The 22333-nt window shown below is 51.4% G+C and overlaps 1 protein-coding gene across 3 annotated transcripts in view; it reads right to left on the reverse strand.

Moving 5' to 3' along the window:
- Positions 1-22333, reverse strand: part of dsx (transcription factor doublesex) — an 80955-nt gene that overhangs the window by 10483 nt on the left and 48139 nt on the right. For all 3 annotated transcript variants that reach the window (XM_011156650.2, XM_011156649.3, XM_011156648.2), the window contains exon 5: positions 6124-6364. In XM_011156650.2, the coding sequence (XP_011154952.1) occupies positions 6124-6364 (241 nt within the window). The remainder of the gene's footprint in view (positions 1-6123; positions 6365-22333) is intronic.

Genomic DNA, 22333 nt, shown 5'->3' on the forward strand with positions numbered 1-22333 from the left:
CCGCTCGTGCGAGATGCTGCAAAGTTCACGGACGCGTCTTTCGCGCGCGCACGACGGCGACCCAAGTTCTGGAAATAGGCGAGAACTGTTTCCCCCCTTTTTCGAGAAGTGCCTAGCGGACGACATGACCGGGCGAGAGCGGGTTTTAGGGTCGACCGGAAGACGTCGGTGCCCGTATCGTCTCGGGGCTTCATTAAGGATGCAATATGGCGGGCTTTTTGCCGGGCGAGCGAGGGAGCGGAGCGGCACGGCGCGCTCGCGCGCAGTCGGTCGCTTTTAAAAAAGTTACGACGAGGTTTATGGGGGTTTAATTGTAGCCTGCGACTGTGGTTAGAAAGTAGTAAAACTCCTTTTGCCAGCGAAGCCGGGCCTGTTACACTGCTTAACGCTCCTCGGTTCTTGGTTACGTACGAAGACGACGATGATGAGGAGGAGAAAGAGAAGGAAGAAGAAGAAGAAGAAGAAGGAGAAGAAGAAGAAGAAGAAGAAGCGGCGTTCGCGGCGACTCACGCACTTCGGCGCTGCTAATTATTGCTTTGTCTCTAGGGAATCGCGCCTGCTTCTTCGGAGAATGAGATCGACGTCGTCGCCGGCAAGGTCGCGGCGATATTGTCCTCGGCAATTCGATCGGCGAAAGTCAGTCCGCCATCAGATCGTCACATCACGGTGATTTCGGGCCGCGTCACCGGCGACGCGACGTCGACGGGCACAAGCGTCATTAACGCGGCACGTACATACATACGCACGCGTGTATGCCGACGTATATGCCAAATACGTTATTTATAACGACTGGCGTACACACGTCGCGGCGGGCGATATAGCACGAAAGACTCGCGGCGGGCGGCGCGCCAACGAAAATTCTTTTATTCACCGACCACGAGATCAGGCGCGCGGAAGTCGCAGTAACGCCGCCGAGGGTCGCACCGCTTCTCGTCCGAGAAGCGCGATATTGTAACGACCATCGACGCACGATGCGTTTCTCGTGAACTCTCCTCCGCGATCGAACGGACTCTCCCTCCCTCGTACCCCGCGTGTGTCGCGCAGTTCCTGCGGATTCCTGCGGATTCCTGCGAAAACTCCGCGGTAAGCGACGGTGGAACATAATACGGGAAGGGGGACGCACTCGCTCGCGGGAAATAATATCGTCTACGGTGTTCTCCCTCTGCATTGCTTTGTGGAAACGCGGCGTCCAGGGAAGCGCGGAACACACACCCTGCACGCAGAAAACGTCGTGTTCGCGTAGCGTGTTACACTTGGCATGATGCGCGACGACCCACCTTCTTCCTCAGATATCGTGTACAGGTGAACGGCGATTATTACCGGAGACGGCTTACTAAAGCGCGCCTATATTTCTTATGCACATCGGGGAATCGAGAGAGTTGCGCAATGCGCGCAAGTCGCGCGCGGAATTATACAGCTCGCAGCGGATACTTACATCCGCGATCACGTGCCTCATAGATCAGCAACGCGAGCGAGCGTCGTTTCCTCTTAACGCGTTATTTCCGAGCAGATTCCCTGGCCTCTCCCGCGGCCGTAAATTCCGCTCATGGGGATTTGAATAGCGACCGGTAGATTTACGCCCTTAGTAAAATTCTGCGCGCGTAAAAATTAACACGTTATCGTTAGTCTGCCACGCGGTTTACGGTCGCGGCGCGGCGGCCGGGACCGAGCTAGGACTACAACAAGGATCGGGATCGTGCAGAATTTTCTCGACGTTTCCGCGAGGTCATTGTGGCGGCGCGAATTGTGGAACGCAAGGCCACGGGGAGAATCTGATAATGCCAGTCCCATAAATTCGATTTGTTTATTATGCCTCGCGCGGGACACGCGAGGGAGAGAGTGGGTGGTGGTGGTGGTGGTGGTACCTCTCGCGAGGGACATCGTCCCGGCGATAAGAGGGTGGACGAATGGTGGAAAATTGATGGAAGCGAGCCTGAAGAGACCCAGAGTGTGAGAACGAGAAAGAGAGAAAGAGAGAGGTTTCCAACAACGATACGATACGTAATCATGGATGAATTGTCGGTAACGCGCGACGAGATCGTCGCGTACGAGTTGGGTACGGTTTTTTTTTTTCAGCCTTAAAAAGTAACACAGCGCGATCTCCTTTCGGCCTCCGCATTATCATCATCATCAGCGGCTTAGCCAAGATAGATCCGCGAGTTCTAGCGAGCGAGGGGGAGGGGGAGCATCGACATTCCGTGAGGCATGAGAGTACTTCGACTTCGCTAGTGTGTCTGTCGCATAAACGTTGGCAGTTTACTGCGCACGGAGCAAAATAAGCGGGAAGAGACCGGGGTGCGCCTCACTTACGACTCCACGGCGTTGGGGGGTGAGAGGCGACACGGTGGAAAGGGACAGTAAGGAGAACAAGAAGGCAGTGACGACGATGACGAGGTAGGAGGAGGCAGGCGGAGAGAGAGAGAGAGAGAGAAAAAAATCCATCGAGCTGTAAAGCGAACCGCGTTTACGACGGTCGTTAAGTCCGCTCCGAGCGACCTGTCTGATTACATTGATGCTGCTTACTGCAAAAGCGGGATACTAATCCTCCTGACGATTCGCCGAACGCGGATACAACTATTAGCTATCGCCAGATAGCCAGAGAAAGAGACAAATCGCTCTCTCACATCCGCGACATTAAACCGCGGATGATCGACTTTTGCGCGTCTCGGCGAGCGAACCGAGGAGAGGATAGGAGTGTTTTAGAGTCGCTTCTAATAAGCCCGTTACACGCGATCTGTCGCCGAGGGTATTTTTTGCGCAATCGATTTATAACACGGAGAGAAATATTAGGAGATACGATGCATATCGATAACGCGTTTTCCTGTATGGAAGACACGCGAGACCCAATGCGAATCATCGTCCGTCCGTCGGTCTCTCTCGTCGTCGTGTTTGTTGGCAGAGCGCGAAGAGTCGGCACGAAGTCACGGCGCAATTTGCGTCGCGAAACGCTCCAAGAATATATGGCCGAGCAAAAACGTCGTCGTCCGTGGGACATGGTCGTCGTGGCCTCCCCCCGGCGTCGCTTATCGTTTACATTGGAAAGAAGAGAGGCGTACCAAGTGCCAACCCGCGCGAACAGCCGCCGGATTCCATCGCACGGTCGGTCGGTCGGTCGGTCGGTCGGTCGGTCGGTCGGTCGGCGGACGGACGGAGAGATCGACTCACTTTCAACAACAACCCTAATCACCGGCTGGGAGCAATCAGTATCCGAGATAGCCGACAATCCTCCGCCGACGTTTTAATTACCGCTTCCATTTTCATATCTCGTGTATCGCCGCGCATCGTTTAGCGAGCCGTACATTTTTAGGTCGTTTTACGACCACCATCGCGCCGCGATGTTGTTGATGCCTCTTCTTCCTCCTCCTTCTCTTCCACCTTCTTCTGCCTCTCTCCGCGACTTTTCGACGATATTGCCCCGGTTACGCGAGTCTGATCCTAAATCTGGATTTCTTAACGCTCGCGATTCGCGATATGCTATTGCCGAGCTTCTATCGGATAATTCGCGCGCGATAAGAGCGAGGACAGGTGGGACGAGCTGAGCTGAGAAACGCGAGCTTTTCCGAATTTTCGTGAAAACGCTCGTATAGGTACTCGTGCGTCATCATGGACATGACATTAATTTCCAGGTGGCATATAAATTCGATAACCTGGCGACTACACATAGACGCAGAATTGAGACCTTCACGCATGCAAAGTGAATGGTGTTCGAAACTGCATTTCGACGCGACGCGGTAACAATGAAGATGTTGCGGTCAGCGGAAACACGCTGACACGTAACGATATCATTGCGAGCGGTACTCTGTCGTCTTCATTCTTTCTTCTCGATGTAGACATGTGAGTCTCTCTCTCTCTCTCTCTCTCTCTCTCTCTCTCTCTCTCTCTCTCTCTCTCTCACATAAAACACACACACACACACACATACAAAATGTGAAAGTATACGAAATGACTGAAATAATAAAAAGTTATTATAAAAATAATAAAAAAGTTATCCCGGTATGAAGAGAGTCGTTCTAGTATGATTAAAACACTGAAGAGACGCGAGAACGTCTTTAATGAAAATCACCCCTTAGGAAGTGTTTGGCAATTTTCTTTTCTCTCTCTTTCTCTCCCTCTCCCCCCCTCTCTCTCTCCCTTCCTCTCTTTCTATCGCGAGTACACACTCTTCCACGAGTGGATCGAAAAGCGCCAACGTAGCAGCGTCGTTTACGGCTGAGAATTTATTGACTCTTCTCCATCTTGAAACAGTGTATCGCTGCCGTTTATAAACGAAACGAGATTGACCTATCGTCTTCCGCAGCGAGACACGATGAGAGAGAGAGAGAGAGAGAGAGAGAGAGAGAGAGAGAGAGAGAGAGAGAGAGAGAGAGAGAGAGAGAGAGAGAGAGAGCTTCGCGGTAGACTAGCGCAGTTTCAATTTTATCTGACGTCCGATGTGATGCCATGAGCGAAATTCGCCGAGTATGCTCGGTAATTGGAGTCGAACGAAATAACAAGCGAGCAAAAAGCGTCGTATTATTTCGCTGATATCGCTGGAGATCCCATAGCGCGCAATCTGACGGTTTCATCGGAATCTCCGAGTTTCGTAACTCCGTGCGAGGATCAGGATGAAATCTCGTGCGTTAAAACCGACGTCGTTGCGAACGGAACGAGACTCGCATGCGCTTGGTAACCGAGCGTGGAATTTTTATCCCTCTCCCGAACGGAACGTTCGGCTTCACAATTCGATTGTATTATTTCATAAATATATTCGTGTGCGCACACACGCGACGCGCGCGCACGAAATACGTGAGCGCATCCACTTGGCGATTATCTGAATATGCAAACCGCGCGATACGGGGAACCTTGAGACGTATCGGTAATTAATCGAGATCTGCCGTAATCTCCTCGGGACGCCAGCCGGAACGTATGGGAGCGAATTAAATGTGAATACCGCGGAGGCAGCTTATCTTTGAGGCGAGCGGGCGTAATCCCGATGGCTTGACTGGCGTCGAGTTTGAGTTCTGCTTTCTCACGCGAACGGCCAAGCTATTTCTCCTCTAAATCGTCTAACGAGGACGATAGCCGACTATCGTTTGTAAAGACAAAGATGGGATAGAGGACGGCCAGCACTCATAAATTCGATTCTTTATAGTGTTGTCATCGTTAAAGTCGCGCAAGCGTGAGGATGAGGGGGGCACGGGAGGGGGAGGGGGGGGTCGACGCACCTTTACACTCCCGCGCGCCTTATGCGCGTCCCAGGCGGTCGCTTTGATATGAAATTGGTCTCGAACTCGATACCGACGGAAGATTCTTCGTAAGAGACGCAATGTATTATATTGTTCCACACAATATAATAGAACATGATATGTATGACATGGATGATCGCCGTTCGGCGATCTCGATTTAGCGGCCGCTCTCGACCGCTACCAATTGTGATCGTCGTGGCTTTTCTTCGTTTGCGATTCATCGTCGCGAGGTTTATATTTATCGCAAAGGTCAAAAGACATTCAGCGGGCTTGATTCGTTATAAAGGTGCGCGTTGGACGGGAGAGAATAAATTAGTCCTTTGATAATTACACGTTAAAGGACGTTAAAAGTGTTGGAAAGTTGAAGGAGGAAGGGAGATAGAGAAAGAGAGAGAGAAAGAGAGAGAGAGAGAGAAAGGAATCGAACGATAAAGGAAGTAAAAAGAACACAAGAGGCAAGGAGTCGGGAGGAAGGATGCGCGGCCGTTTACTGGTCTAAGCGCGCTGCGGTCTCTGCCTGGCTCTCGGAAGGAAGGCCATTTTATAGCTTAGAATCTGTTTTATGTGTGCCGGATTTGCGATTACGACTCCGACTCCAAACGATCCGAACAAAGGAGAAGAGCGCTCTGAGTAACGGAGAGGTCGCGATTTATGCTTCGGACCGAGGACTAATCTTCGCTCGACCTGGATCGAGACCGATCTTCGTCAGCTGTGCCTCGCGTGTCGAATAATATCGTGACAGCTTTTAATCGCTTTTAATCGCCGAGCATGCGAATCACTCCAAACTTCCGCTCAAATTGCACAAAATGAAGATCCCCCCCGTCGATTAATATTTCCTCGATCGCTACAAGTTAATAATAATTGACTCGTGGCAGATGGTAAAAAAAAATCAACTCACCAGTGGTACGTGGCAGAAGATTCGGGAGAGCTGTCGGGGTACGGGGGCGTACTTATCGCCGCCGCTGCTGTCAGGGGGTTGAGCGGCCACGTGATCGGCCAGAGATGGAATGGACTTTGTGATGTTCCTATTCCAATGCAGGGCACCTGTCCCTCGTATGTGGGGGCGCCCACGGCGTTTGGTGACAGCGGGAAGTAGCAGCACGCCCCGTGCTGAATCATCATTCGAATTTCATGGATTTCTGCACAGAAGATAAGCAGAAGCAATTTCGTTACTCCCGTTGTTTTAAAATGATCGCTTCAAAACGATAGTCCTGTGATCCTTAAGATTGAGTGACAAACGCACGCGGTGCTCGATGCTCGCCCGATAACGCTTGCTCTCCATTTCATCGCTAGTGATTTAACGAGACCAATTACACTCGACTCGCGGACATGTGAATCGATCGGCGCTAAGACACGAAATATTTAAATATAATAACAAGGAAAACGCACACACACACAAGAGCCGCGTATTAATTTCTCGCTCCCATCTGTTCATTTTTCTGTGCCGCATTATTTGTCTTTCCGTTTCTCTCCTTTATTACTCCTTTAGGACAATGCCGCGCGCTTCTTTGCTTCCTTTCGTACAGTACACAATTATTTTCCTGCCGCGGCCATTAGTAATCAGCCACAATATGACATCGAGCTTCCGCCTTACCTGTGTCACAACCTGGGAGCGTCTCCTCGTTTCCGTTGCAGCGCGCATCTATCGACACCGACTGCAACCGAATTCGCATCTCGCTGTAATCGCGAGAATATCAATCACCTGTCTCGATCGCCTTCGCAAGACCGCCTCGGAACCGAATCCCCCGTCTGGGAGTATTTGTACGTTCAATAAAAATCCACTCGACCGTGCACTCGACCGCGCGCTAAAAATGGCCGACCTCGGCCGCGCGCGAGGCGTGGTCCTCGCAAACGCGCGTAAGTATAATCCTGCCAACTGCAAAACGGCGTAAAACGACCTTACGCCGCATCGCACGAAGCGATTCGCGGTTTCACCCCGCGACTCGACAGTTGCCGCTTTTGTGCTTTCATTGCTTAATTGGTGGCATTTAATTTTAATTGTTACCACTCCCGTAGCCGGAGATAATGAGTACCGCTCGCTGTCGAGTCGACGTTCCCCCTCCTCCTATCACCCAACCCTCTCGTCATTCGCGAGAATCCTTGGCGGCATAAAGCTACCACGGCTAGAGGCATCATAAGCGATCTAAATTAGTTGCCTTCCCTTCTCCTCTCTTCCCTCTCCCCCCTCCCCTGGCCGCTGACTGATTGCCGGGTACGCCTCTAGCACCCACTGAAACGGATCAATTTATAAGTCCGTATTTACAGGACATCGAACATCTCCCGAGCTCGCGTGTGACTCGTGAGACACCTCGCGTCCTGAGAATCCCATTCGGCGCGAGACTTGTGCGAGATAATTTCTCGGAAAGATACACCGCGAACGAACGAACGAACGAACGAACGAACGAACGAACGAATGAATATTAATAAGCGCCGAGATCGGCCGAATAATTCGTGGCGGGGAGAAGGAGCCTTAACGTAATGACAATTAACGTCTTGAAATTAATTCTCGGGGGAAAGACGCGTTCGAGGGAAACGAGGGCCCTCGCTCGCGTTTATCGCGTTCCAAAGTGAAAAATATCGGCGATGTGAGGCCCGCGAAATGCTCTTATCCCTTAATTCGAGGCATAAATTTCGCACGGCATAAATGTAAATTACTTAATCGCAGCGGGCTCTTGTCCGGTTATACGTGGCGATTATAAGAGTACCTGGAAATTACGCGATTTGAATTATGCGCGGGGATTTATTATATACGCATACATCGGTAGGATCGGTCGGAGGTAGGAGGGGGAGAAAAAGTTATGCGACAGTTTCAATTCGCGAAGCGACAGTGCTCTCACTTAGAGCCGATAATTGCCGGTTCAACATGTTGCGGATGACGTTCCTTGATTGCGGGGATGCTCACTCGCCCTCCCGATGCTTGATGCGGGCCGATTTATAATGCGGCTATCACATGTCGTAACCTTCGAAGGTCGTATCTGCATACTTATTCCAGCTCGCATTTCAGATCCTCTCTTTCTCCCTCTCCCTTGTTCGAGAGGAAGCACCGACGCAGCTCTTTCTCCAATTCCGTCCCGATGCTTTAAAGACGTGCGTCTTATGACACATTATTTATCCGTCTCCTTCTCCTTCTTCTATTTCTCGACCTGAGGAGAGTATCCTCTTACGGCCAGTTTATGTTAAAATAAAAAGACCTTAAAACAAGAACAGGGGCCGCGCAGTCCCTAATATCAACAGTTATGCGTAATTTCGTCACCACGAGAGTCACATCCGAGGAGGATCACCGAAAGTGCCAGCAAAAGACTTGTTGTTTATCCGTCGATTCCGTCGATTAGCATCCGCGAATAATTGCACGGTCGAGACCGCTCGCCGCGTGTCGCAAACTGGCCAACTAGCAGGGTTTCCTCGCCAAACCTGCCAATGCGTAACTCCCGTTCGCGTCGAAGCGCTCGACGGTCAAATACGGTATAGCGACGCGCGCGCTCGTCCTTGCGAAGCGCAGCAACGTAGAGCGACGTAACGAGCTCGATATCGAGCGCCGCGAATGCAACGGAAAAGCGAGTGCAACGGAACGCGACACGCAAGACGCTGAAGACCCTTCGCACTCTTGACAGGAGACGAGAGATTCGCGCGGGAAGTATGAAGCTTCGGCGACCGAAGCATCTCGATTTAGCCCCAACGATGGTTACAACGACGGCGGCCACTCGCAGCTTGGGGCGACAATTTCCTCGGACGGCAACACACACCTCGCGGTGTTTAGCACCGGCTGCACGTCCGAAACATTATCGGCCACTCCGGTATTTACGCCGTGCGTACCTCGGGCGAGCGGCGCGGTTATCAACAAACCGCGCCGCCTGCGGAAAGCGTATTCCCGAGATTTATTACGGGTCTCAGTTTTCTGCATACATTCACTCCCATCAACGACGAGGACCGTCGGCGTCGGCCGTAAGTGAGAAACTTTCCGAGAGCCGGCCGCGCAAGCCAGTCAGATACCACGCGCAATTATCAACACACGCGCAAGGATGTTAATCTGATATCGCGCGCGGTATGCATTATAAAAGGCTCATTTATCACGTAATCGCGAAATAAAGGACGCCTAGGTAGGCGACCGTAAACCGCGCGCACTTTCGTGCACTTATTAACGGAGACGGAGTGTGCGCTGCGCTGCGCTGTAAACGGCGCTGGGAGACGGACGTCCACGGGGAAAGAAATATCGTGACTCCATTAGTCGTCAGAAGCGATCGCTTCTTTTTTTCTCTTTCGCGCGCCGGGTATGCTTTCTCTTTCACCGCAAGCCAGCGAAAGACGGATATATTGGTTGCGTTCGGTCGGGAAGGCAGTTGCGCAAATCCGCGTCTTTCCGATTGATTTATTTCCGGTAATTTAATCGGCCACGCAGGCGATCGATCAGGGATACCGATTAAAGACTTATGTACGGCTTTCTTTTTTCTATTATAGCGGTCGTGACAAGACAGAGAGCAGCTAGATCGGGGAAAGCGCGGGCGAGTTTCGCGCCCCGACGCGGCCTTTCAGGCGCGCGCATGACGCTGCTACGCACAGAAATAATTTATTCTAGAAGATGAATCCGGCCACACAACATAGAGAGCTCTCGCAAGCCGGTCGTAAAAAATGCGGCTCGCCTCGTAAATTATGTTTCAACGGCGTAGCCGTTCGCGTGCACGTTCGTTCGCGCAGCGGCCGATCCTTTTCTCCGGAATCGCGCCACTTTTTAATGCCGCGTCGTCGCATGTAAACACCCGTACGTGAAACACGTATCTTATCCGCTTGAATCAGCAACACGAGAGAGAGAGAGAGAGAGAGAGGGGGGGGGAGCGGTTGGAATAATGAAATTCGACTCGAGGAGTCGACTGCACGACCCGCGACGACGCTGTACTTTCTGGGAGAGAGAAAAAAAAGAGAGCAAAGTACGTGACACACGCGAGAAACAGGATGAAATTAGAAGAGTTCTCTTGCATAAATTTCGCTGACACACACGGTGGAGATCGGTCGGGAGGTGAGCGAGTGAGGGAGCTGAGGCCTCACGGCGGGCACTACAATGGCGCGAGGCTAAAGTTATACGCGCGCCGTCAGGGGGTAAACTTCAACGTCGCGATGGGTATTACGAGTAACAGAGTATTATTATCGGATCAAACGTGCTCAGAAATAGGATTCGCAGCTGCGTTCGCAAGCGCCTAGCTTACTTAATTGCCATAACTTCCGGTCGCCTTAGAATCACGTGACGTCACCTCCGTCCGTCGCGGGACGCGGGGCGACGCCAAATATAAAGCTCGGCGGACTTCCGCGTGACCAGAGCGGCTGCGATTTTTCACTCGCTCATCGGTGCCACCGACCGTCGCGATCAATGGCTCCAAGGATCAACGAGATTGTTGTTGGATCTACTATGTGAACTCTCAGCATACACCGTCAATGCCGCCGGTATGTCCAAGTAGACCGATCGTGCATTGTAAAGCAGCGCGCGCGCGAATGGACTTTCTTTCTCTTGGGTGGAAGAGAGACGGAGAAGGGTGGCGAAGTTTAGAATGAGCTGTGAAATGAGGAAGGGTAGGTCAAAATCGGGAAGAGTGAAGAGAGGAGGAGGAGGAGGAAAAGAGGAAATGTTAGAACACATATGGGACAGAAAAGGAAACAAGTGTGAAGTGGAAAAACACGGAGGGGGAAGGATAGAAGTTGGCAATGGGCGGTGAGGAGAAGGGAGAATGAAAGAGGAGGAGAAAACGAGGGAGACGATGAGGAGAAAAGAGAAGAGTGAGAGGGAACGAAAGTCCTGCGTGGTTGAATAAGTTGGATTAAAGTTAAGATAGATAAAATCGAAAAGGCAGATTAGGTAGAAGCAAATTGGTGTAAGGATGGATAGGGGAGGGGGTGTGCGTATGTGTGATAGCGACATGTAGGATTCAGGAACGAAGAGAAATAGACGATGCAAATAGAAAGATAAAGGATGGAAGATGTAAAAAAAAGTGATGCAGATTGTAACCCAATGGGGATTCGATAAAGTTCATTACATATGTGTATGTATGTGCGCGCACGTGCATGTAGATCGGCAAACAGCTCGCGAAGAGCAATGTATACTTTCTACCTTGAAATGACCGGTATTCTCCACGGCGATATTATTATCCGCCGTAGAGCCATCTGTCGCGTACGTGCGGCGAACCTGCGCGCATATACATCGAGAATGCGCGAAACTTTACGTGCAAATTGCTAAAACGTTATCATTTGCGACGAGAGTGCGCGCACCGTCTTATAGATATATCTGAGATAATTATATACTTTGCGCGAGACGCTACCGCGCGTCTCCGAACTGAAATAATTATATATATGGTCGCCGTGAGTTGCGGCACGTTCAGGCCGCTGGCTTGATTCATATTAATTGCTATCCACGGGAGTCCGGGATCAATTAATTCGTGAATTGTGGACCCCCCAACGGGAAACGCGCGATTATAAATGCACAAATGACGCAGGGGGGAACTGGCCTCGTTTTCGCGCTGAACCGCTTTCGCGCGGGTCAAACTTTTCTCGTCCATCGCATACACACCACCACTTTCTTCTCGTAATAATGCGACAATCAATGATTCAGGAAAGCGGGATAACTATTGGACACTTTTACACTCTAATATTGTACGACGTTACGATTATGTCTTCGGAGCCACTAACGAGTGACGAAGTGTTGGAGTCGTGCGGAAGAACAGGTTTCGCGAGACAAGGTCGGTAAAAAATATCGCTTTTTTTGCACATATATATATATATATATATATGTAAAATAACAGCTGTATCGGGAAGAGACGCGCCAAAGACTATCGAGGAAAGGAGACGAAAGGACCGTAAAGTAAACAAGGATGAATACAACGTGAGGAAGAGTCTGCGCCGTGAATGACACGCGTGCTCGCGCGCATAAAAGCGAACGGCCACGCGCGCTATGCAAAAGTTGTAATATTATTCGAAAGTCTCTCAAAGTTGAGGCGGCCCGAACGGCCGGTTTTACGACGGAGCACCGACATTGCACAATGCCGGTCCTGGTGGTTTTACATATCGTAAAGTGCATACACACGCGAGCTAAGGAGCGCATATAAATCGGCTTGCCAACTGTTATGTCTCCCGCGTGCAAAAGGCCGTTTACCATTTTATGCTCCCGGGGCCTTTAAGTCCTACCATGGCCCCTCTTTCTTTCTCACTCTCACTCTCTCTCTCTTTCTCTCCTTCTCTGCTCGACACAAAGTCGGCCCCTCGAGTTCCGATTTCGAGTTGGAACGTCGAAGAGTCTTAAAAGTCGTTAAACCGAAGTACGGTCGAAAGCCGTACGACCGTACTTCGGCGAGAATCGGCCGAGACGACACGATCCTCCACGCGGATTGTACGACGAGACGGAGATCGTTCGGCGATATTGTGTAGTTTTCGTCGCGTGGAGAGCGAGGGAACTGGATCTTAGTCAGGCTGGTAAATTAAACGGCTGGATTGATGAATCGGAAAAATCGACGATAAATCAACGCGCTCTTAAGGGAGAAAACGCGGCGGATAGTGCGCGCGTGCGGCTGAATCGAGAGTCCGATAAAATTCTCGAAAGAGCGCCTCGCAAGAGCACGCAGGTTTCCACGTCTAATGCGAGTGTGAGTCTAAAACTCGCGTCCAGGAGAACTTAATTGTATTAATTGCGATAAATGTGATGGATTACGTCCGCGCGCCTGATGCCTCGGTGAATTATTTATCGCGAGTGTGTGCATAATAGCGCGCGCGTACGACGCGTACAAATTACGCGTATTAGGTGCGCGACCGTGTTTCTAACGATCTCTCGTTATCCATCCCCGCGGGAATACACGTCGAATCTCGATACCCGCGGAATGCATCGCGGAGTACGACTACGGACGCAACTCCGAGGAGTCCCGAGCATGAGATCATTATTTAATTCTCGTTTACTCGACGAACTCGTGAGATTCACGTTGCGTGCACGTGCGTATTATGCGCGGCATAACGAAGCATTCGTGTCTTACGACGATATCGCAACGTACAAACGTTCGCGATCAACACGCTTGAATATGTATCCCCCCGCGGCCGTTACATCCGCGCGCGCGCGCGCGCGCGCGTTTCCCGTATCGTTCGCGCGCGCGTTCCCCGTGACGCGTCCTCACGCGCGAAACTATCGGCGCTCGCGTTCACGCGGGAACTCACAATGTAGCTCGACGTCATTATCGTAGGGACGTATTAATTAGAATTAATTTGCAATTAATCTGCCGGCTACGCGCTCTCCTCACAATTCTTACATACGTAATTAGTAATTTACTTATTTCCGGACGTGCGCACAAATAATATACGAGCGTTGTGTCGCGGTGCTACCGTTCCGTAATTGCTTGAAATTATTCCACCTTTCTCAAACCTCACCGTAAAACGGATTATACGCTTTTGACGGTGCAACGTGACGCGGGATGCGCGCGCTACGGTTCGAGTCATGCGTGCGTGCGTACGCGCGGGCAAATGAATTGCAGCGCGCTTCGGAGCAGAAAGAAAAAGGAAATTGCCGCTCGCGAGAGAGGAAAAAAGCGTTGCACACGCGTCGCACGACACCGACCTTGCACTTTGCGCGCGAGCGCGCGATCGTTCTCGTCGCTCGTATCTGTCGCCACGGCGAATGGCAATCACGCGAGCGCGCATTAACAATGTATCTGTGCGGTGCGTATGCGCGCCTATTGCGAAACTACGTTTCAATCAAACATTCCGCCGCATTTGACCGAACGACCTCGCGTAATTCGCACGTACGTATCTCCAACGTGCGCGTACGTACACATATACGCGCATACACGCACGCACACGCATCATCGGCATCATCGACCCACGTCAGAGAGCACGAATACGCGCGCCGCGATGTCGCATCGCGGCGCAGCGCGGCCGAAAGAGCGGTCGCTTGCATTCTAGATAAGATAAACGCGGCGCACTTATGCATGCCGCTCGACTGTTACGTATATTGTAGTCGTTAATGCCAAGGAAAACCAAGTCGCGCCTCGCGCCTATTGCTTCCTACCACGTGCGCGGATGCGCGTCGGAGTGCACGTTAGAACGTGTGTGTGTGTGTGCGTGTGTATGTGCGTGTGTATGCACGTGTCACTTCACCGCCGCCCCATCCTTCCCTCCTCTCTGCCACCGTCACCTTCTCATCCTCCTTCAGCTCTTCCAGTCCCGCTACAAATGCAACGCCACGATATCCCTTCCCCCTTTGATTCCCTTCATCACGCGTTTTACCTCTATCCCGTCTTTCACGCGCCGTCCTCTATCTCCATCTCTCTTTCTCCCTTCCTCCCTCCCTGTCTTTTTCTCACTCACTCACTCATTCTCTCTCTCTCTCTCTCTCTCTCTCTCTCTCTCTCTCTCTCTCTCTCTCTCTCTCTCTTTCCTCCCCCCCCCCTCTCTCTCTCTCTCTGTCTGTTTCTGTCTGCGCTCAGCTTGCGGTTATGCAAGCTCACGGCATACATTGCCAATTTTCTCGACCAGATTGCCCGCGGCCGACGTTTGGTTTCATCCTCGTCTCACGCGTCTCTCCGCACGCCACACACCGGCGGCTGCCTCCCTCCTCCATCTCCTCCTCCTCCTCCTCCTCCCTCTGCCACCTCATCGTGCGCCCCGTCGTCTCTCTAATAAAAAGGCAGCACTTCCTCCTCGCTCACACCGCACCGTGTCTAAGTTACACATATTAACTCGTCTGTACTGCCTGCAATCGCGATCTTCCCTCTTGTTTTGCTTCCGTTCAGCCTCTCGCGCGCTTCGCCTCGTCTCCCCCCCCCTCTCTCTCTCTCTCTCTTTCTCTCTCTCTCTCTCATCTCGTTCCTGTCCGTTTTGCGAACGCGGATCTCCGTCGTCGTTCTTCTCCTTCTTCACCTCTCCCCCTACTCCACTCCTTAATTCCTCTCTCTCCGCCTCACGGCTTCTTCTCTTGGTCTCTCTTTTTCCTCTCCGCCGTCATTCCTCTCCATCCCTGCTAGCTGATTCTGCGGGATCTCTCTCTCTCTCTCTCTCTCTCCCTCTCTCTCTCTCTCTCTTCCTCCCTCTCTCTCTCCCTCTCTCTTTTGCTTTTGCTCGTGCACACTTCGCCTCTCGTCTTACTCGCGCGCAGAAACGTGCAATTCAGGGCCGTACGAATCCGCGTCCGCTTCTCACGTCACGTCGGTGCGCACCGACACATGGAATCGCCGAGCGGATTCCTTTTGCCCGCGCTCGCTCGGCCGCCCGCGCACTTATTTTATTGTGCACCGCACCGCGAAGATTTCGCGAACGCGTACGTAGGTTGTCATTGCCATCGCGCATGCGGTCGCGCGATTTGCATCCGTAATCGCGAGCTACGTGCTCGGTATAAACCGGTAATGATCGACGCGAGTGTTTTTAATGCGCGCGCTTAGAGAGATTGCCAAGTCGGTGGACGATACGTCGTAGTAAACAGTGCAAAAGTAATGGTCGTTGTGCGCTCCGCGCAATAAAACTAACGATAGCGACAACAGTTTGATAATTCCATCCACCGTAATGCGTGGCAACAACGTCGGTTGGTTAATCTTCAAGAATTTTTACTTACCAAGTATTATCTGTTTATTTTATCTATTAAGTTTACGCGACGAGCGTCGAGTCTGAGCAGTGAGTTCGACCTTGACGCGCAGCTTTAGACAAACGGTTGCAACGAGAGCGTCGTCCCAACACTTCCGTCAGACAGACTTCGAGTTCAATTCACAGCGTTGTCTCGCGTTAATCTCGCTGAAACGATAGCGTTGACGAACCGTATTCGTTCCGTTCAGCCGCCTCTCGAAAATTATCCCGCGGACTTAGGGGAAAGATACAAGCGTGTACGACTTTGCACCTTTCTAACACTCGCCTTCGAGGAGGCCTTCCAGGTACGCTCCTGCGATTGCAATATGCGTAGATACGAGAGCTCCCTTTCTGATTACGGCGTGTCAGGCGAAATATCCGTCGAGGAGTTCGAAATTTTACAGTCCAGAACACCACCACGCGCGTACGTGACGTGGTACTACACCGCGTGACCAATAAGACGTGAAATTAATCCACGGCTAATTTTAAATTTCACGTGAGTATGTGCAAACGCCTCCTACGTACACTAGAATAGAGCCACTTCCTCCTCCTCCTCCCTCCTGGACGAGGATTAATTTAGAAGAAGGAAATGATTAATCGAGACGTTTGCGCAATATGCGGCAAAATCGAGTCGCTCGTGGTAGAGTGCTTCGAATTAAAGATTATTCTGTTGAAAAATATTCAGAAGTATCGACGAGGCATTATCAGAGTTCTTTGCAAATCGTTATTCGCGAACTGAATGCGCCATCGTCGTTTTTGCCGGTGTACGATCGCTTTTTTCTCAGCTTTCCGAGGACGCGCGATTATCGCGCGCACTTGTCACGCTATCAGGCGATCGGCAAAAGTATCGAGCGGTTGGCGTGATTTTTCCTCGCCTTGAGATAAGATGGGAAATGACCTGATTCTAACGGTATTCCAAGCCGGCATTCGAAAACGACGGTATCGATTCTGATCCGGTTAGAAACGCGATATGACGGAAAAATTGACGTTGATTCTAACGGTTCCCTAACAACCGCGCGCGTGTGTTTTTATCAGGCTGCGGATTCTCGTTTTCTCTCTTTTTTTTTTTTTTCATTTTCTGCCGATCGATCGTGCCACATACGAGCCGTTGGTGCGGAGGTGAGAATCATGAGACGATAACTGTGAAATACGACGCTTTTGACGCGTTGCTCAATTACACGTGGAAAGAAATCAGTTACACTTCGTAGATCGCACGCGTCACACAATGTACAGTTTCTCATACATAATATAATTTCTCGATTGTCCTCGTATTGAAATATAAAAACAGTCGATCTTTATGCGTGTTGCGAAGCGCGTACGGCCCTGTTTGAATGATACATCCCCGTCCTTCTTCGTCTAAAAAGCAGATGCCACTCTTGCGTTTGTGTGATCTTTATTGCGACATCGCACGCTACTCGCGTCGCAGCCTACTCATAATACAACTCGTTTTCTTCTTCTCCGCTAAAGCGATTCATTTGCTATCTGATCGCGTATGGATATGTTTATCGACGCGACATCACGCTTGTGTGACCGAGTGGCATTGTGACAATGTAATCGCCTGAATTTCGAAATGTCACGTAAGTTCCCGCGCGTAAGTTTCCGCCGGTAAGCGCCGGTAATACAACGCTCGACGCGAAAATATCGTTGCGTATATATCGTTGAACGTGTGTTTTGCATCAAAGCGCCGCGTCAGAATTTCAGAACGTAACGCGCTTGATAGATTACCATGTTGCAGATGCATCTGTTGCGCAGTGACGCGATAATTGAACGCCATTATGCCATTATGCAACTCGAATTATTTCCCTCTTATCTGTCTATCGATCGCTCACCGGACGATCGCAAGTATGTGAGGGAATAAGGCGGAAGAATAACGACAATTTCAGGATAGACGCGAGACGTCTGCGTCCGTAAGAGCACGACAAAGGTTCGCGATACGGCGGAAGAGCAGCAAGGTCGGCAGGTAAATTTACACAGCTCGCCGGCTTATCTGTCTATTTCTACCATTATCGTAGTATCTGCGGCTCGTATCTCGCTATCAAACTATCAAGCTGATGGATTCGCTCTTCTGCGAAGTGTAATGGCGCGTCCTCGCGCCCTCTTCTGGTCGCGTATGCACGAGACCACATTTCATCTGTCTGCCTGTCTTAGGAAATTGCGCCGGCCTTTTTGCCCTCGCTTCTTCTGCTTACAGGCCTTGCCCCTCCCCTCGCCCCGAGTTTCTCGCTCTATTTCACGCATGGGAAACGTGAGCTCAGTTAATTTCCCGCGAGATTAAGATACGCGACTGAATCGAAGATTCACGCCGACATCGAAATCGCCTCGTCGACCGTGTAAGGAAGGCGATGGGGAGGAAAGAGGAAGAGAGAGAGGAGAGAGAGAGAGAGAGAGAGAGAGAGATCGATTTAACAGAAAATGCTCTCGAAATTGCAATATACCCGCGTAATCTCAACGAGATCGAGATAACTTGAGCGCTCGTTCGTTACACGCGCAGGGGAGCAAGATTCAATAGCCGAACGAAATGATTTTCTCCTGCGACCCGGCTGCGCAAAGTCACTCCGGCTCGGCGTGGTCCATGGCTGCCATCTTGCCCCATTAAATCCGAACAGGATTTCTGGGCACGAGGGGGGCCTACCGAGCGACGGTCGTCCAGCATTGGTCGCACGCAATCATCATCGGTGCGTAACTATCTATCCACCTCTGCCTTCGCGCTACGTCGTCGCACGACGGAGCGAGCGAGTAAGCACGCGGCCGCGCTTGCAACAGTGTGCAAAAGCCGCGTGCTGCCCGTTCCTCAGCTTCGTCAGCGCGGACGGGCCGCTAGAGAGTCGATACACCCCGGAGGAGAGAGGATCACCCGGACACGAGAATACGATGCGTACAGTCAGCCGAGTAAGTCACCGTCGACCGTCTAATTCCGTCCGTGACCGCGTCCCGTTTGTTGCCAGACGGACCAAGAAAGCGAAGACGTGCCCCGCGCGGCGCATCGTTCGCGCGCGAGCAAGAATCTGGGAAAGCCGCGGAATGCGCGCGGGGGTCGCTCGCGTCGCAGGGATCGGCGGCGGCGGCGCGGCGGAGCGCGGCCGTGTCGCTCGCGTCGAAACGTCCGCATTAATTCGCCGACGGAAATTCGGCGACACGCCGGCCGTCGTTAAGCCGCCGCCGCCGCTGCCGCTGTCGTATTGGGTTTATTTCCGCGGACTGGTGGAGACACTTTGATACGCGCGGCGCACCTGACGCGTCGCTCGTCGCCCGGCGAAATTCGCCCGACGAGGAGCTTCCCCCCCCCCCTCTCTCTCTCTCTCTCGACTGAGCTCTCGTTTCGCGCGAGTGTCCGTGGTGAGGAACGACCCGATGGCTAACGGGTGGCCGGTTCGTTCGACTTTTTATTTTCGGCGATTCATCATATTATCGCGCGATCATTGGGACCGCGCGACATGAGTGCAACATCTATCGGTAACTATCGGTGACTATCTCCTGTGCCTGATTGTTCAATTCAGCGATGAAGCAACGGCTTAGTCGGCCGGATAATTACTCACATTGAGAGCAAAGAACAGTTAATGTTGCCAAGATTACAGGTTCTCTTTGACCTCAACTGTACCCCTCTTGCCGTTGTAACAAAAGAATAATTGCAATGTGCATGTACAGTTATTACCGGCAACACTGTAAGTAACTTATTATAAAAACGGTTATACATCTCGGTTATAATTCTCTCATTACGCGATTGCAGTCGCAGATAGCAGACATTGTTCTTTCATCTCTCCGTACAGCGCGGCAAGAGCTCTAATTAATTGCGACGCGATCGCATCGCCGGAGACTTTGTTGTCACCGGTGGAGAGAGCTGCGAGGTGGCGAGACTGCCGCTCCGATGACAACGAATGTGCGATTGTATTCGCCGCGGACTGCGCGTATCGCAAATTATAGGTCGCGCATATGCAGTGGCGGTGCCTATTATCATTCATCGAAGCGAATAATAATAATAAAAGCATATGGATTTTCGATGCGCCCTCAATGTAGCCAACGCCACTGCCGCGCGTCGTCCGACGATTTGCTTCGCCTCGCCTCAGCTCCCTCTCTCCTTCCGAGCGCCTCGCTATAGTCCATGTGGTAATTATGGCTAATTATAAACCGCGGACGATATCGCGGATAAAAGAAAGGGTGTCGCTCTGATAGCCAACGGGCACTTTCGTCATAACATCGTCGTGCTGTGCGCGACGGCGGGCGGCGCGCTATGACATGTACGTACACATTTTCCGTCGGACGCCGAGAAAATTATGCGGAAATTATGAGGAAAGATAAAGACGTTGCCGTGCAAACTTCAAACGGAATAACAATCGTCACTTTGTCCGTCGTCTTCAATTACAACGCGTGCGTTGATAGAGCTGTTTTAAGCGATGGCAGAAAAAAGAAATTCCACGCAGCGCAATCGTGGAATTATTTATCCATACCATTTTCGCGGTACTGGCGTATGTGAATATATCGCGATGTTTAATTATTCGTGTGTCCAATTAACTGATATATATTGGCCAAAGTCTAGCTGAAAGTACAAATCCTGGAGGCTCTTCCGAATTGATTAAGATATTACGATGCATGCTACGTGTGTGTGTGTGTGTGTGTGAGATGCATGTATTAAATCGTGCTGAAAATGAACGCTCAAACGAACGGTGATAAATGCCTTGCTGATCATAAGCTGCGATCCTGAGAGAACCGCCTCCTTCCCGCAAACTCTGCGAATGTACACCTTCACGAAACGGCGAGTGTGTGTGTGTGTGCGATATCTACAAGTTGCGCGCATCACAAGTTCGCATTGAATGCGCTTTCTTGTGTAGATCGGGAGTGCAAGGTTGTCGCGCGTGAAAACCTACGCGAGAAGCAAGACCTTAAAGAGCGCGTAGCAGACGGGACAATCTTTGCGATCAGACGGAAAATATTCTCCGTACATCAAACGAACCGAGCGGAAAATTTGTCGAAGATAGCTCGCGCGAGCACATTTCGGGTATCGCGGTCCGCAGAGAGTTACGGTCTCTTTATTCGGCATACATTATTTACATCGTGATACCGATCGCAATCGCGAAGAATCTCCGGAAAGACTCCGTAACGAGATATATCGAAGAAAATATTCGTCGCAATCGGGCACTGGCGAGATGTATTGAGATATCGCCGGGCTCGTGAGTAAGAGCATTAACCGGGTAACAATTTCACAATTCAACTACAGCGAAAGCGCGGAGCAGGCTGAACTAGTGAATCTCGCAGATTGCAATCTCGTCGTTCTGGACGATGTTGAGGCAACGCGTGCCCAAGCGCATTTAATTACTTTTATTCTGCTGCCGCGAACCGGCTTTCTCAAAAAGAAAGAGAACAACAGGAGGGAGGGAGGGAGAGAGGGAGAGAGGGAGAGAGAGAGAGAGAGAGAGAGAGAGAGAAAACGAAGAAAAACAAGGAACGGTTGACGGAATGAATGAGCGAACGATCTCGATCGCCGTTGCCGATTAAAAATATGTACGCGCCGCTCACGTATCGACTGGCCGGGGCAACGTGTGCAGGTGCATCGATCATAATCACCGTGACAGGCTGCACGCCAATGCGCATATGCCGTTCGTGCAAATTTCGTGCGAACGAGCCGACGATAAGTGCCAAGACGGTGCGCGGCTAGACACGGCCCGACCGCTGCGTAAAGCGCGAATACAAATACCGGACGACAAGCGGAACGTCGGCTGCGGAGAAGAGCAGTGGAGCTCTGAAATGGAGATATTCGCGGCGCGCGCTCTCTTTTCGGCACTCGAGCAAATGTTGCAGATCAACAACGCGATATGGCGCGTATATATCGCTCGGCTGGAATGAAAGGATTCTTCGCGTCACTGATACAATTAAAGACAACTTCGGCCGCTGCTTAATGGCTTGTTTAGGCGTTCGCGCGAAACGGGCAGCGCGCGCGCGCGCGCGCGCGTTTATACGACAGAAATTCATTAGTGATCGGATAAGAACGAGACAGGCATCGCCCCACGCGGCCCCGCCGAGCGGCGCTCGTCGGTGGCGCGCCGGCAACACCCATTGCTCCGACTCGACGGGGCAACCTCGTATTGGACATGACTGTGCATTCCGGGAAGGTATTATTATAGAGGGCCAATTAAAGTACCGGCAGACATTAATCGCGCGCGATGCACCTTTGGCAGATTAAACGCGTCGCCGAGATAAAAACGGATTGAAACGCTATACGTCCGCTCGCTGCTTTGCAAGCACAAAAGGAGAAACCGTCGCGACATTAAGGCGATGCGCGATAAGGATCTCCTGTGTGAGATTCCACGCAAAAAGGATAATACGATCAAAGGGGAAACGGCAAGGAAAAATCAAGGAACAAAGAGAACCGCGCACGTCGACGGATACGTCCGTCATCGTCGATCGCGACCGACAAAAGTCGCTCATCGCAAACGACAAAAGAAAAAAAAAAAAGAAAAAAAAAAACGAGCCATCTCGCGGACACGCGTGACGGTTTCTCGCGAGCACGCCCGCCGTCCGGCGAGATTGCCCGCCGCGCGGTG

Source organism: Harpegnathos saltator, unplaced genomic scaffold (genome assembly GCF_003227715.2).
Source record: "Harpegnathos saltator strain DR-91 unplaced genomic scaffold, Hsal_v8.6 scaffold285, whole genome shotgun sequence".
Taxonomy (NCBI): domain Eukaryota; kingdom Metazoa; phylum Arthropoda; class Insecta; order Hymenoptera; family Formicidae; genus Harpegnathos; species Harpegnathos saltator.